This window comes from Fukomys damarensis, unplaced genomic scaffold, assembly GCF_012274545.1.
Source record: "Fukomys damarensis isolate Sample0158 unplaced genomic scaffold, DMR_v1.0_HiC HiC_scaffold_8, whole genome shotgun sequence".
Classification (NCBI taxonomy): Eukaryota; Metazoa; Chordata; class Mammalia; order Rodentia; family Bathyergidae; genus Fukomys; species Fukomys damarensis.
In genome coordinates, this window is record NW_022900920.1 from 32,882,043 (window position 1) to 32,897,651 (window position 15,609).

General features: G+C 37.5%; 1 protein-coding gene across 7 annotated transcripts in view; it reads right to left on the reverse strand.

Moving 5' to 3' along the window:
- Btrc (beta-transducin repeat containing E3 ubiquitin protein ligase) overlaps positions 1 to 15,609 on the reverse strand; it is a 184,102-nt gene that overhangs the window by 66,360 nt on the left and 102,133 nt on the right. For 6 of the 7 annotated variants that reach the window (XR_004516321.1, XM_010626387.3, XM_033761463.1 and 3 more), the window contains one exon: positions 3,455 to 3,544. The exons of the other annotated variant lie outside the window; for it this stretch is intronic. Coding sequence is in view for 5 of the 6 variants with exons in the window: in XM_033761463.1 (XP_033617354.1) it covers positions 3,455 to 3,544 (90 nt within the window). In the remaining variant the exon portion in view is untranslated. The remainder of the gene's footprint in view (positions 1 to 3,454; positions 3,545 to 15,609) is intronic. 7 annotated transcript variants of the gene reach the window in all.

Consider the following 15,609-nt stretch of genomic DNA (forward strand, 5'->3'; position numbering starts at 1 on the left):
AAAAAAAAAAAAAAAAAAAAAAAAAAAAAAAAAAAAATCACAAAGGCTGACAATTAGGTAACAAGATTGTGGATTTTAAAGACTAAGCTGATAGTCAATAATGACTGCCCATTTAAAGCTACAATAAACACAAAGCTTATCATGCCCAGACACAAATCTCATAAACTACAGGGCCATAAGAAGAAGAAAGTCTTTTTTTATTTTTAGATATACTTTTTCTTTTTTATTGACTTTACTGGTACTTTTTAAGTATACAGTACAGTTCCATTCATCACTGGGATCCTGTACCTTTACATGACAGATCTTGGTTCTTATTTTTTCCCCATACCCCTGTTCTCCCTTCACGCCCCCCTCCCCTATTTACAAAGACTTTTTCCCATTTTTTCCCTTTTCTCATATTTTTTCTTTTCCCTTATTTCCTTTTCCCTACCCTTCCCACTTCTACACCTTTAAGAAGAAAGTCTTTTGAAGAAGAAAAAGACATTTCAAATTGCCTCCAAATATTAGCTGGATTAAATTATAATGATAAAATGACCCCCTCCTTGTTTTCACTTCTAAGAAATAGGTCTCTTTCTCCATGTTACAGATTCAGAATACTGTCAACCTAGAATAGCTGTAGTTTATCTTACACTGTTTTCTTATATTCTAAAGCAGACTCACAGATGTCTCTTTTGTAGAGCAATTGTAAGACTAGTATTTCTGGCAATGGAGAATTACATACTACATACAAAAGGTGTTCAAATAGAAGTTTTCTGCTTTCTTAAGGAAATAGTATTAACATCTTCTCTAAAACTCATTTAAACAAAATTCAATAATAAGATTTTGGATCGTAAGTATCTCTACACAAACCAAAATCACTCAAATCAGAATTCTGTTGCTTTGAACTACAGGATAAAAAAAATGTCATTATCATTACCTTACAGTTCTTACGTGGAGATAGTTGGACATTCAGGCTACACTGGGCACAATCCAAATCAACAAAAGACACTTGTACCAAGTTTTATTAAAAAAAAAAAATCACTGCAGCCCTATCAATGTAGCAAATGAAATTATTCAGTGAAGGGTTAAAGGTGAAGTACAGGAAATAGGGATAAGCTTGCAGATCTAAAAAAAGTCATTTTTTTCAAAGGTTAAGTAATAAATGAGGACAAGAGAAACAGTAAAAAAAAAAATCACAAGACAATGTAACACATGTAAATAAAAAAGGAAAATACTTTTACTCTTCCTATGCTACTGATATATTACGGGAAGCTGTTACAATAAATAATTTTTGACTATACATTTTGATTTGCCATTGATCAACTGATTATTTGGTCCAAATCTGAAAGCAACAAACTGAAAGACAGGACGTGGACCAATAAGAAACAGAAGTTAGGTGGATTCCAATAGTAAATTAGAGAAACCATTACTGGAGTACTTAAAGGACAACAAAAGGAAACAGGTAACAGAACAACGTTAAAATAAGCAAGACTGATGAGAGGGTCAGCATTTGGGAGCAAGTGGAACAGACTGATAAGGTGCGATGAGCAAACTTCTTCCTCACCACAGAGCATGGAAACAATTACACACGGTGCCAGATGCCAGCGGGTTTCTAACTATATGCCACTGAAGCCGAGGGAGAGGAAGGTGCAAACGCACCCCACACTGCACACACCCCAACATAACTTCGTAGCTTAGAGAGCCTGGCTTACGAGTGTGGGGAAACAAAAGGAGCAGATGCTCACTTGGCCGCCTCTCAATAAAACTCATTAAAATTGTCCCCGGCCTTGGATTGGTGTGCATGGTAAGATCTTGCCTTGTTTAGCCAGAAGTCACCACTTGTGATGAAAGTGACAGCCCAGAAGGGAGAAAAATTATTTTTTTAAAGCCCAAATAACTGCATCCATGTATCCATACACAAATGCTGCATATTCAGCAGGGCCAAGGGGAGGATTAAGGAACATAAAAAGAATAAGATGTGTTACACACAGGCCTATCAATTTTCCAGGAGGAATGTAACTAGTGTGTATGCAAACGTGTACTAATAAAAATTAAAAATTAAAAATTAAAAAATGGTCAGTTAGCACTAGTTTTGACTAAATGACTGAAGAGTAAATATAAAACACATTCTGCAGCAAATTATTAAGGTCTGAATTTAAGACACTGATAGACTCCACCCTTTATAATAGTAAATTCTAGTGTTTCTTATGTGGATCACCCCAATGTCTGTATTTTGTTTTTAGTGAATAAAGTGGGCCCAGAGACTCCTGCAGATTTTAAGAAATGGAAATAATACAAAATACTGCTGTTACTACAGTTTGCATGTTTATATATTCCCCTGGAATTCTTAAGGACAGAGCCTTCAAAAAGAGAGCCTGTGTCCCTGAACAGGCCCCACCCACCCCTTCCATCATGTAGGGTACAACAAGAAGCTCCATCTGGAAGCAGAATGAACTCTCACTGGATACCAATCTATTAGCACCTAGATCTTGGAACTATAAAATTACTATAAGAACTAGAAATTACTATGAACTAAGAAATAAATTACTATTGTTCAGCCAGGCATGGTAATGGACGCCTATAATCCCAGCATTTGGGAAGCTGAAGCCAGAGGCTGGGAGTTCAAGGCCAGCCTGACTTACAGAGCAAGACCCTGTCTGCAAGAAAAAAAAAAAAAATCTATTGTTTATAAGACACTCAGTTTGATATTTTTGTTCTAGCAATCTGAAAAGACAAAGACAGCTGTCCACCAATTTTGTAGCAAAGATGAAGAGTACATGACACCAGTCCCATCTCTATTGTTATAAGAACAACAGTAAGTAATTCGAGGGCCTGTGTGTATGAAACAGTAGACTAAAATAAAGTTGGGAAAGTTGTAAGTGACAAATCCCTAGCACAGGTTTTATTTTTGCAGGTAAGTAAAGTAAAAGTCTAGAAATCGAGCCCATACTGAGTATCACTTACTCCTACAATAATCAAAGTGGCTGACACTGGAATTTAATTCAATGCTCTTAAGTACAGACACTTAGAAAATCTAAGTCAAAGCTGACTGAAAAAGCTGCAGATCTCTAGTACTTAAAATTATCTGTGTGTTAGGCTACAGACAAGGCACATATTTATACATGAAAGGGGTAGCCCACGTGCATGACTAAACATACTTGCTCTCTCAGCTCAAGATCACCAAAAGAAATATTTCTAACATTAGCCACTCAATAAATAGTAGTGACACAATATTAAATTTTGCATATTCCACAACCTTGCAATGCCTTCCTTTTTACTTTTGAATTGGTACTGTATACTTAATTACATTTAAAAACCATGAAGGAACTTATGGAAATTCCAACATGCAATATGCTCTGCACAAAATGATAAGTGTATTCTTTTCTGCAATATAGTCCAATACTGAGTAAAGACGCCTCAGACATCACACTGTTACGATGTCGTGTGACACACACTGGAGAATAATATTACTTACTTTGGCCACACAATTTTCAGTCTTCATAGCAGTACTTGCTAGACATACTGTTTCTTGGTTTAAGCAGAGTCTGGCACAGCTGTTGTACGTCTATAAAGAGAATTTTTTAGAAACATTCAGGCTTTTGAGATACTGAAAAATTGTCACATACACTGTCAAATACAATTTAATTTCTCAAAATCAATAGAAATAGATTCTATTTGTAAATTCCAGATTTATGAGATGTAAAAAACAAGGCAGCTGGGCATGGTGGTACATGCTTGTAATCCCAGTACTTGGGAGGCTGAGGCAACAGGATTGATGAGTTCAAGGCCAGCCTGGGCTATACAGTGAGTTCAAGGACTGCCTGAACTACATAGGAAGGAAGGATGGACAGGAAGGAAGGAAGGAAGGAAGGAAGTCAGAGGGAGAGGGAGGGAGGGAAAGAGAAGACCCCAAAGCCAATGATACACGCCTGTGGACAAATAATGTAGACACCAGTGGCTTCAGAATATGTATGGGAGGTGGAGCACTGCTTATGGAGCATCTTTTAAACGCCAACTTTAAGAAGTTAGTTCTATTTAAGACAACAATTGCTGTTCAGAGATGAGGTTTATTTTTGTAGCTTTTTCTTCTAAATCCTGAGAAACATCAAGACCTGAAAAGATGGTTTCATTCCCAGCACTACAAACAAACAAAACCTGAAAAGAACAAGAGGTCAAATTTCTTATGCAGAACAACGGATAAAAATTTTCAAATTATCCAGAAAAAAAAAAGCAAATCATGAAATCTTTTAAAAGAATCTTGGTACAGATATATTAAACTTTGATTTTTGTGCTATTAAGAAGGGGTAGGTCAAAACTGAGAGCCAAACTTAGAAGAGACCAAGCAGCACTTCTTCAGACCTTGAAAGCATCTCTCTTAAGACTGCCTGGGACCTGTTCAAGAGACGATTCTAGTTTAAACAGAACTAGATGAAATGCATTAAAACACTGGTTGCACTACATTCACACTTTACAGTATAAATTTAATTACTGGCCAGTATTTGGGGGGGGGTGTGCTGGAAATTAAATCCAAAGCCCTTGCACTGAGCTATGCCCGGTCCTTTTTGTTATTTTGAGACAGGCTCTCAATAAGTCACTATGTTACCCAGTCTGGCCTAGAACTTGTGACCCTCCTGCCTCAGCCTCCCAGAGTGCGAGGTTAAATTTCTACAAGTAGTATATACATCATGGTTCTCAAACTTTACTTTGCCTCAGGATCACTTGGGAGGACAGCTAAAACAGACTGCTAGGTCCCATTCCAGAGCCTCTGAGACTCTGCTTTTTTAAAAAAACTGACATTGAACTCAGGGCCTCCTGCATGTTAGGTAAGCGTTCTATCACTGAGCAACACCTCCAGCCCATTGTTTATTTTGAGACCAGGTCTTGCTTAACTTGCCCAGTCTGGTCTTTAACCTGCTCCTATCTCAGCCTCCAAGAACAGCTGAAATTATAGGCATGTGCTCATCCAAGGAACAGTGTTTCAGAAAGGTATCTTTTTTTGGAATTCAGGAGAAATCTTAAAACACAGAACAATCTTATAACCAGTAGGTTTTTTTTGCTTTTTTTCTAAGCAGTAATAATCAAGAATGCAGTTAAACTGGACACAGTGGTGTACAACTGTGATCCTAGCACTAGGGAGGCTGAGGCAGGAGGACTGCTGAGAGTTCAAGGCCAGCCTGGGCTTTACATTGAGTTTAAACCCAGCCTGAACTGTATAACGAGACCTTGTCTCAACACCCCCGCAAAATTACACTTCCTTTTACACAAGTTAAACTTTAAAAATTTATCAACTGAACAGCTTTATTATCATCATTTAAAGTGAAATCATTTCAACACATATTAAAAAATAAATTAGAACATTCTGAATCTACTCACACACATCTGGTTCACAGTTCCATATTTCTTCTCTAATTACCAATACCACATTTAATGTGTGTGTATATAACACAAATATTTTTTAATGAAACTTTTAAAAAGACATTTATGGCTAGATGTGGGGACACACACCTGTAATCTCAGCACTTGGGAGGCTGAGACAGGAGGATCACTGTGAGTTTGAGACCAACCATGGTGAGTTCCAGGTCAGTCTCAACTACATAGTGAGACCCTGTCTCAAAAAACCAAATTAATAAACAAACAAACAAACAAAATAAAAGAATTTAGGGGCTAGGGATGTAGTTCAGTGGCGCCATGCTCGCCTGGCAAGGGCAAGGTCCTGAGTTTGATCCCTGGTACTGCAAAAAAAAATTAAAAAATGAATAGAAGAATTTAATTTCCTCCAATGTATAATTTATAATGTCCACTATACAATTAGTAAGTACTATACCTGCCAGGCATGGTGACACACACCTGTAATCTCAGCACTTGGGAGGCTGAGGCAGAAGATCATGAGTTCAAGCTCAGCCTGGGCATTTAACATGACTCTGCTTCAAGATTTCAAAAAAGGGGGCTGGGAATGTAGCTCAGTGGTAGCGCCGCTCAGCTACCAGCAAGCGTGAAGCCCCTTGTTCACCTCCAGCACTACAAAACAAAACACCTCATCAAGCTAGGAATAAAAGGTATCTTCCTTAATTAAGGGCACGTGAAAAACTTCCAACATCGTACTCTGTGGGAAAGACTTAATACTATTTTGTTAAATAGTGAGAACATGGTGGAGATGCCTTCCGGTCACTTCAGTTAAAACATACTGGAGGACAGGGCCAGGGATGTAGCTCAGTGGCGCTAGGCCTGCCTGGCAAGTGCATGGTCCTGAGTTCGATCCCTGGTACCGGAGGGGGGAAAAATACTGGAGGTCAAAACCATTGAAATAAAGCAAGAGGAAACAAAAGGCAAGTAAGTTGGACAAGATGTTTTTAAAAGGTCCTTATTCATAAGTGACAGAATGTGCGATCAATATTAAAAAGAATCAACTGTATTTTTATATTCTAGCAACAATCAGAATGAATAAAACTCACAACAGCACTGAAAAACATTAAGTATCTAGAAATAAACTTTGAAGCTATGTGCAAGAAATATACACTGAAACTAAAATACACTGTTGAGAACTTAAAAAGCATAAATGGAGACCCCAACGTTTACCAACTAGAAGATTCAAATTGTTAGCATGTTCATTTGCTTTTTGTTCCGGAGATCGAACTCAGATTCTTGTGCTTATACGCCAGGCAGCGGTACCACTGAGCTAAATCCCCAGCCCAAGATGTTTGTTTTACTAAAATGAATACTGCATTTCAGTAACATACAGATCAAAATATCGGACTTCTTTTTAATAGAAACTGTTAGGTTGATTCTAAAATTTATTTTAAAATGTAAAGTATCTACACTAATTAAAACATTAAAAACAAAGAGAAAATTGTACCTGATTTTAAGACTTGTAATATAGAGGTCCAATAATCAAGAGTATGACCTACTCTTGGTGAAGAGAAAGACACCTATCATTTGTCCTTGTCTACGAGGACTCAGGTAGTGATCAGTAACTCAGATGTAGCTGCCCACTGCTTTGTGCCAGCCAGCAGCATCATAAACAGACCACACTTACAGGTGACTGGCTTTTGACACACATACCCGTGTAATTCAATGGTGGGAAGGAAAGGTACAACAAGGACACTGAACTGTCTGAGTACAAGTAAGGTGCAATCAATGAACCCAAAGATAGCCACACAGTGCATGTGAGAATCTGAGATGGATCAGACACTGAAAACCTAAAAGCTAAAACTTATAAAGCTTCTAGAGAAAAAATTTAGAATACTATATTTATACTCATGGGGTAGGAGGAGAAAAAAACTGATAGGCTGGACTTCATCTAAAAAATTAGAAATTTCTTAAAACACACCATAAGAGGCAAGCCAATGACTGTGAGAAAATTCAGAACACATACCTTTGACAAAAAAACTGGCAACCAGGACTCAACAGTCGAGTTCTAACGCTCAACAATAAAAAATAAACAACTTTTAAAAAACGGCTAAATATTAGCTGTGCATGGTGTTGAGTGCCTGTAATCACAGTAGGCTGAGGCAGGATCTCAAGTTTCAGCCCAAGCGTGAGAAATTTAGCAATTTAGAAGATCCTGTTTCAAAAACAAAGGGCTGGGCATATAGCTTAGTGCTAGATTCATATAGCACCCAGTAGTGGGGTGGAAAAAACGGTTACTTCACGAAAGTATCTGAATAACCAGTAAGCAAAATATTTATAACTTCATTTATAAAGATAGAAAGAGCTCAAGTGCCCACTAAAAGGAGAACAGAAAACAAAGTGCAGCATATTTACTCAATTGAATGAAACAAGAATAACCTACTGGGGCTGGGCATTTAGCTCAGTGGTGCCATTGCTAACCTTGCAAGCACAAGGTCTAGATTTCGATCCCTGGTACCAAAAAAAAAAAAAAAAAAGAATAACCTACTGATACATACAGAAAAGGACTAATCTCAGCTGGGCATGTTGGTGCACGCCTGTAATCCCAGCACTCGGGAGGTGGAGGCAGGAGGATTGCTGTGAGTTCGAGACCAGCCTGAGCTACAAAGTGAGTTCCAGGTCAGTCTCAACTACATAGTGAGACCCTGTCTCAAAAAAGAAAAAAGAAAAGGACTAATCTCATAAACGTTACACTGAGTAAAAGTCAGACCCCAAAACACATGATTCCCTTACATAAAACTCCATAAAAGACAAATCTAATCTATAGTGACAGTAAACCAAAAAAAGTCTGATTTCAGTGGTGTTGGGAAAACTGGGAAGACAACCAAGAAAATTTTCGTGGTTAGAGGAAGAGTTTACACAGCTTGGCTGGAGTGGTGCTTCTAACAGTACACAGATTTATCATAAATTCACTGACTTACAATTAATACCTGTGTAACTTACATGAAATTTTCAGCAAAAATATAAAAAGTGTATGTAGTTAAAATTTTAGGGGGAAATATTACAGATGTTTTATTCAATTAATAAAAACATGCTATTTCTCTGGGGAAAAGAAACTTCTGAGGGCTTGGTGATAGAGCACACACTTAGTATGTGTGCGAACATGGGTTCAAGCATCAATGGAGGCACATGGGTGAACACACACATGTATCTCACAAGTCATGAAAGGTGAAAAACTATATTCCTTCAGAATTATCTCTTCCTCCTTATGAATGAGCGTACCATTTTTAGGGGAACATTAGATTCAGAAAAAGTATTCTAGGCCTGACGGAGTATGCAGAGTAGGAAATGACTAGTGATGTAGGTTTTTATTTTCTGATAATTTATCTGTAAAATGGGTATATGACCTCTCTTATGTTCCAAGAAGAAGCAAAGATTAATTAATATTATCACAATATTTTGATCACTCTGAAATGAAAAGGCCAAAACATTCAATATTTTCCATTTGTAAGGCTCCTTTTTGTTTGAAATCAAATTAGTGAATATAAAAGCCACAGGCAAGACAGGCTCAGTCCCCATGCAACATCTGAAACAAAGGCAGAGAGTTTTGCGTCGGAGTACTTCAATACGTTTTTATATTGCATATAAAGCATATAAACATAAACCAGTAAGATGCCTTGCTGAAAACTACCTTCTTTGTGAAAGCAGGCTGTAATTCTGAACAAGTTTTCAATTTTCACACTGCTGCTAGGGTAAAACATTTTAAAGACTTTAATTTTTTACAATGGATTCAATGACATAGGATTATCTAACAAAGTAATGGCTAATCAATAGAAGGTTTAGTTGTCAGGTGAAACATATAACACACTAAAAGGGATTGATTGCCAGGCTTCTCCTTATTTACTAGAAAGTATATATTTAAAATGACACAAACTTGTTACCAGGGTGCATTCTTTTAACCTTGCAAAAAGCTGCTTAAAAAATCTGTTCAACAGCCCTATAGCAAAACAAGATATGGTATAATGAAAACGGCCAGTAATTGAGGGAGAGTTGGGAAGAACAGGGACCGTCAGATATACAGCAACATCAAACCATGTTCTGGGCAGGAATGTGGGATAGAAAAAGCAAACTGCAAAGCAACAGCTTAGGGAAGCTGGGTCTGAGCTTTAAAATGCCGTGCAGATGCTATGGGATCTCGAACGTTCAAGATATGCAAAGCTGTAACCCATCTCATCCCACGGTTGCTCTTAGGGCAGATTTTTAGGACTCAGGCAGCTGGGCACACTAAGCTTCTTCCTCTTCCTTTTTTTTTTTTTTTTTTAAATATACACACTAAGCACGGAACACAAAATGAACTTGGCCCACATGGACTTTGATCAGCATATGAGTTGTTTCCTTTATAATTTATTCACAGTATCTCAGCCTCTATATGAAAATACACTTTTTATGGTCATTGCAACCCAGGAGTTCAATAATATGTTTTCTAAGTCAGTGATTACACAATTTATCAAAGAATGATTACACTGAAATAAAAAGAAAACAAAATACCAACCCCCTATACAGTCTTCCTTCCTCAAAGTAATTTTAAGAAAGCTGGTTATTAAATTGCTTTTTTTTTTTTTTAAGAAGGGCTTTTGTAACTAGGCACAAATTGCCAAACCATGGGTTTTTTAAAAATGTTATTAGACTCTGAAGGATTCAGCAGAAGTGGGAAGTTATACAAACAAATCACTTCATCAGATTCAGAAAGATCAGTTTTGTCTTACTTAAGAGACCTACATTAATTACCTTTAAGGTCTCTTACACGGACTACTTAAAATATGTACTATTTATTTATTTATTTCAAATGAGGTGCTTCTTCCAAAGTATTAAATAATGTCTACAAATGCAAAAGCATTTTTATAAATAGGTAATTAAAACAGATGACTAAAATTAAGTCAAGCTGCAAAACATTACCCAGAATGCACTATGATTTTTTTTTTAATAAACATCTCAAGCAATTTTTTTCCACCCAAAGCCCAAAGCACTTCTGGAAAAAAAAAGAGAGAGGAAGTTTCATAGTATAAAAAATATATAATGAAATAAGGCCAAACATAAACTATTTACAAGATAGTCCCTTAAGCATAGTTTGTCATATTGCAATTACACCTTGCCTACTGCCAAGCCAAAGTGCTTACTATTGCCACTAGAGGGAGAAGTGTCTCAACACAAAGCAATGGCAGACAGGGAATGGGTTTTCTTGAGCAATTATCAGAACAAAGCTCCCTTGGCTGTGTGTACCTTCTAATTACTCAATACAATTAAAATGACTAACCTAAAACAAATAGAAAAAAAAAACTGCCTGCCTGATAGCAGGGGCTTCATTAAACCTTTCCCCCTCATCAATCAAATCAGAAAGAAGGGAAAGCCATCATATATGAACATTACAGAGCTATTAAAGGAAGCAAACTCTGTGAGGTTTGATTTCCTTTTTAAAAAAGAAGTGTCTCTCTTGAAAAAGGAAATGTCATGGTATTTACCCATCTGGATGCTGCTTGAAAACAAATTGTCCTCCAAAGAACAGAAATACAGTATGTTTTCTCTCAGTTCACTGGCTTATGAATGACTTTTTGTTGTTGTTGTTGTTTTGTTAATACACACTATAATGTCATTTTCTGTGTCAGTGAAATGTTTTTTCCTCCTATTCAACCAACTGTAGAAAGAAGCTATGCCCATCAGACTTCCCTGCTTGTCCTGGCTGTTTTAACTTTTAGCTCCTCAATGCTGGTTTTTGTGGTTCTACTTCAAGTGAGAACCGTAGGAATTTTTGAGAGGAGGGATATATAGAAGGCAAGGAAAACAGCCACTTATTCCTTCTGAAAGGAAATGTAGTTCCTTTTATAAGGCCCAGTCATTAACAGAAGATGACAACAAAGTCATTTTTCTTTCAGCTGACAATTGTGACATTTTTTCCAGCAGCTTGCAAGGTGTTGAAAACCTGGCAGCTGTTACCTCCTGGGAGGGAGATACTTTTTTATCCTCCCTTGACAGTTTAACTCAGTGGGTCAGCACCTTAAAGATTGCAAAGTATCCTTGAAGAGGATGGAAGCTTGAATTACTGCTCCCTCCCTAATCAATGTAAACCCTCACTGCAGGTGAAGTCTCCTCTATAGAGGTGCATGGGGGAGGAAAATGTAATGCCCTGAGCCAGATGGTTTTTATCTTGTTTTTAAAGAATAAAGGAACAAGCTAACAAGGGAGACAGCTACTTTGTTAGCTTCTTGGCCTCTCTCATGGCTTTGCATCCCCAGGGTTCCAGCCATACAAGAGAGAGAATACAGAAAAACGTAAACACTTAAAGAAATATAACTAGAGGGCTGGCATCATGCTGCTTTCAAAGAGTTCAGAGAGCTCTACTCAATGCTTTATTTATCACTGCCCACGTTCCCAGGATGGAAAGTGGACACATACACAAAAGCAATGGGGGATGGGAGAAGGATTAGACAGCATTCACAATTTACTCAATTACAGAGAAAGGCAGGGCTGACAGATCCGATTAGTACCCATGTGAAGCAGAGAGGAGATGAATGTTGTAATGTAACATTTTCAAAAAGTAATGAGTACCTTCATATGGCGCCAGGCCTTTGCACTCAGTAACAATAATCAGAGCCATGAAAACAGCCAAAAAAAATTTTTTTAAGGGAAAAGTAGAAAAAAACCCTATCTACTCCATATATGCTCTAAATAAAAATTTGTATGTAATGTCAAGATGAGATGGCACCGTGAAAAATTGACTTAAAAAAAAATACGGATGCACAATTTACTGCCCACAATGCCCTGATAACCCGGAAATAAAATGAAAAAGTAGGTCTACAAAGTAACTTGGGAACACAGGAAGTAACATCTCCTAGCTCGCCTTCCATATTTCCTTTTCTGGTGCTGTCTGGCAGGTTTGGAATTGCTGTTATACTGTGGCTTTACAAGTCGCGAAGTATTCTTTCCATTTCTATTCAGGAAGAATTTGTATGAGATTGATATTATTTTTCTCAAATGTTTGTTGAAATCACCAGTGAAACCATATGATCATTTGATAATTAAATGTATTTAACAGACACGGCTACTTAAACTGTCTCACCTTGTGTTAGTTTTAAGTTATATTTTTCAAGGAATTTTCCCATTTTATCTCAGCTGTCAAATTTGACATATCCCATTATTATTCTTTTAATATATGTAAAAACTGTAGTGATAACCCTTGTTTCAGCTCCTCCAATATTTAAATAGCTCTCCATGTTAACATGTGGTCATATCCTGTCAATGGCAAAACTCTACTTAAAGTAAAAAATGCAAACTGTAATTTAGTTTAAAACAATATGAAATTGTTAGAACATCACTGAACAAGCTGAGGATTTAGCTCAGTGGTTCTGCTGCCTGCCTTGTAACTGCAAGGGCCTGAGTTCGATCCCCAGTACAAAAAAAAAAAGAACATAACTGAACTTTTTATATTCAATGAAGAGTTCCCGAAATCCCATTAGAAATATCACAAAAGAATCTCAAGTTAAAGGACTGACCCATCTGACACCAATCTCACACCAACAGTAGGTGTAAGTTGGTGACCTTACCATCTTTTTGTCCACAGAAATTGCTTACAGGATAAACAAACAAACAAACAAACAAACAAATCGGGCAGCAAATGGCTCGTCCTTATTGTCAAGTGCAGTTGAGAAAAGGAAGAGATTAAATAGCTTGTATAGTATTATGTTCAGCCTAAGGAAAAAAAAACAGTAGTGGGGTAATCAAGTTCAGGGCAGTCTTGGACAGCTGCCCTGTGACCCGTTTCTATTGACCCCTGCTATTCATCACTCTTCCCTAAGATTGAGAGGGCAGGCTCCCAGGGAGTGACCACCACAATAGACAGACACAAGCCAACAGTAATCTGGTTCAAGCAAAAAACCAGATGGCACTGCAATAAATTTACAAATCTGCATTCATGGAGCTGTTAAAACACCCAGAAGCTAAAAGACTCTGAGAGCCCCAGGAGGATCTCCTACTTCCCTGTTTCTAAAGGCCATTTCTCTTTCCAAGAACACTGAGTTCATGCTCTTCACAAAAAGAATGGAGATAAAGCCCTTTACAAAAGGGTGGGGGTACGCTCGTGACCTAATTAATCTCCAGAGCTTGGATCTCAACACCAAATGACAGATATTTCAAAAATCATTCTGGAGCATGGGACTGGGGGGTGAGGGTGTTTGTTGGTAAAATTAAATGGAGTGAAGAAAACTTACTAAAACAGCAACGAAAAACAACATTAAATCTCTTTCAAATACTGCACCCAATAGATCTTACAAGTATAAAATGATTCAATAATGTTTGCATATATTTTTAAAATGAATCAGATTAGTCCCATGTGTGACCTGCTGGTCCATCTGCATGTGCTGGACTTAATAGGCACGATTCTCTCTCTCACTTCAGTTTGAAGTATGAGAGAGATAAATTTAGTTTAATTTTCAACAGATCAGCCTATCCATTTTCCAAATGGACCATCTGGATCAGCCTATTAAAATTAATTTATAACTTTGCAGAGTGCAAATTCGTTTCTTAGCTTAAATAAAGTTGCCAAAACTTTTTGTTGTGTCTGTTTTCTTAGTTGTTTCTGTATAGTGGGCAGTGTTTCCACCTCTAAATGAACCTTATTCAATAATGTCTGTTGATTTAGATTTACAGATCAAGTACTTACCTGTATTTACAAATGTTTCAACCTCAATTACATGTTTATTTACAAAGCTTTCTGAATTGATTCAATTCTACTTAAAACAATTTTTATAAAAATAATTGCAGTAAATTAAAAAAACGAACGTGTGCCACCATCTCAGGTACCTTCCTTCCTAAATTAACAATATGAAAACTGGAGCTAGAAGGCAGAAGTAGAAACACTTCAGTAACTGTGAGTTCTGGTTTTCAAATCATTGAGTCCCTAAACTCATCTAACCTCTTCAAGTCTCCATTTTCTTCACCCTATAAATTAGAAAATCACATTATATCTAGCAATTTTACAGGGTTACTATGTGAATTAAACAAGTATGTTCATGGTATGTGCTCAATAAATATTATCTCTCTTCTGTGTCCTAGAACAATGCCACAAATGCAAGTAAATTAAAATTACTTTTACTGTTACTAGAGCACATTTTACATAATCTTATATTTAAAATGAATAGGTTGGCTGGAGGCTGTGGTACATGCATGTAATCCCAGCACTTGGGAGGCTGAGGTAGGAGGAATGCAAGTTGGAATCCAACCTGGGCAACTCAGTGATTTAGCAAGTCCCTCTCTCAAAAAAAATTTTTAAAGTAACTCAGTGCAAAGGTTCTAGGTTGAATTCCTAGTAACATAACAAAAATAGGTGGCACACCCTTATTCTCTGGCAACACTCACATACTTGTTTTTGTTTCCAATACGGAAGGAAGATGTTTATTTAAATACACACACACACAGACACACACACACACAGACACACACACACACACACACACTGTCCAAAATACTGGTCAAAATATTTTCTTTCTTGCTATTTATTTATTTATTTATTTATTTTTGGTTTTTTGAGACAGGGTCTCACCATGTGGTTGAGACTGACCTGGAACTCACTATGTAGCCCAGGCTGGTCTCGAACTCACAGCAATCCTCCTGCCTCAGCCTCCCCAGTTCTAGGATTACAGACGTGCACCACCACGCCCGGCTTTCTTTCTCGCTGGGCTTCCAAGGCAGGCAGCAGAACCACTGTGCTAAATCCCTGGCCCTGGACACCTTAATATTAAAAAAGAATCCAGGTGTGGTTAGCGCCTACAATTCCAGTTACTCCAGAAGCTGAGGCAGGAGGATTCAAATTGGAACCCAGCCTGGGCAATTTAGAGCTTGTCTCCAAATAAAATTTAAAAAGGACTGGGATAAGCTCGGGCGTGATGGTGCACGCCTATAATCCTAGCACTGGCAAGGCTGAGGCAGGAGGATCACTCTGAGTTCAGGACCAGCCTAGGCTACACAGTGAGTTCCAGGTCAGTCTCAACTACATAGTGAGACCCTGTCTCAAAAAACCAAAAAAAAAGAACTGCGATATACCTCAGCAGTAGAGCACTTGCCTAGCACAGGAGAAGCCCTGGGTTTAGTCCCAGTACTGGAGGTGAGGTGTCTACTCCTACTAACACAAAATAAAAGGAGCTAATTACAGGCAAATCTGTTTTGGTTATTATATTTTTTGAAATGTATGAGCAATCTTAACAGCAAAATTAGGCTTTAGAGGCAACGATTCTA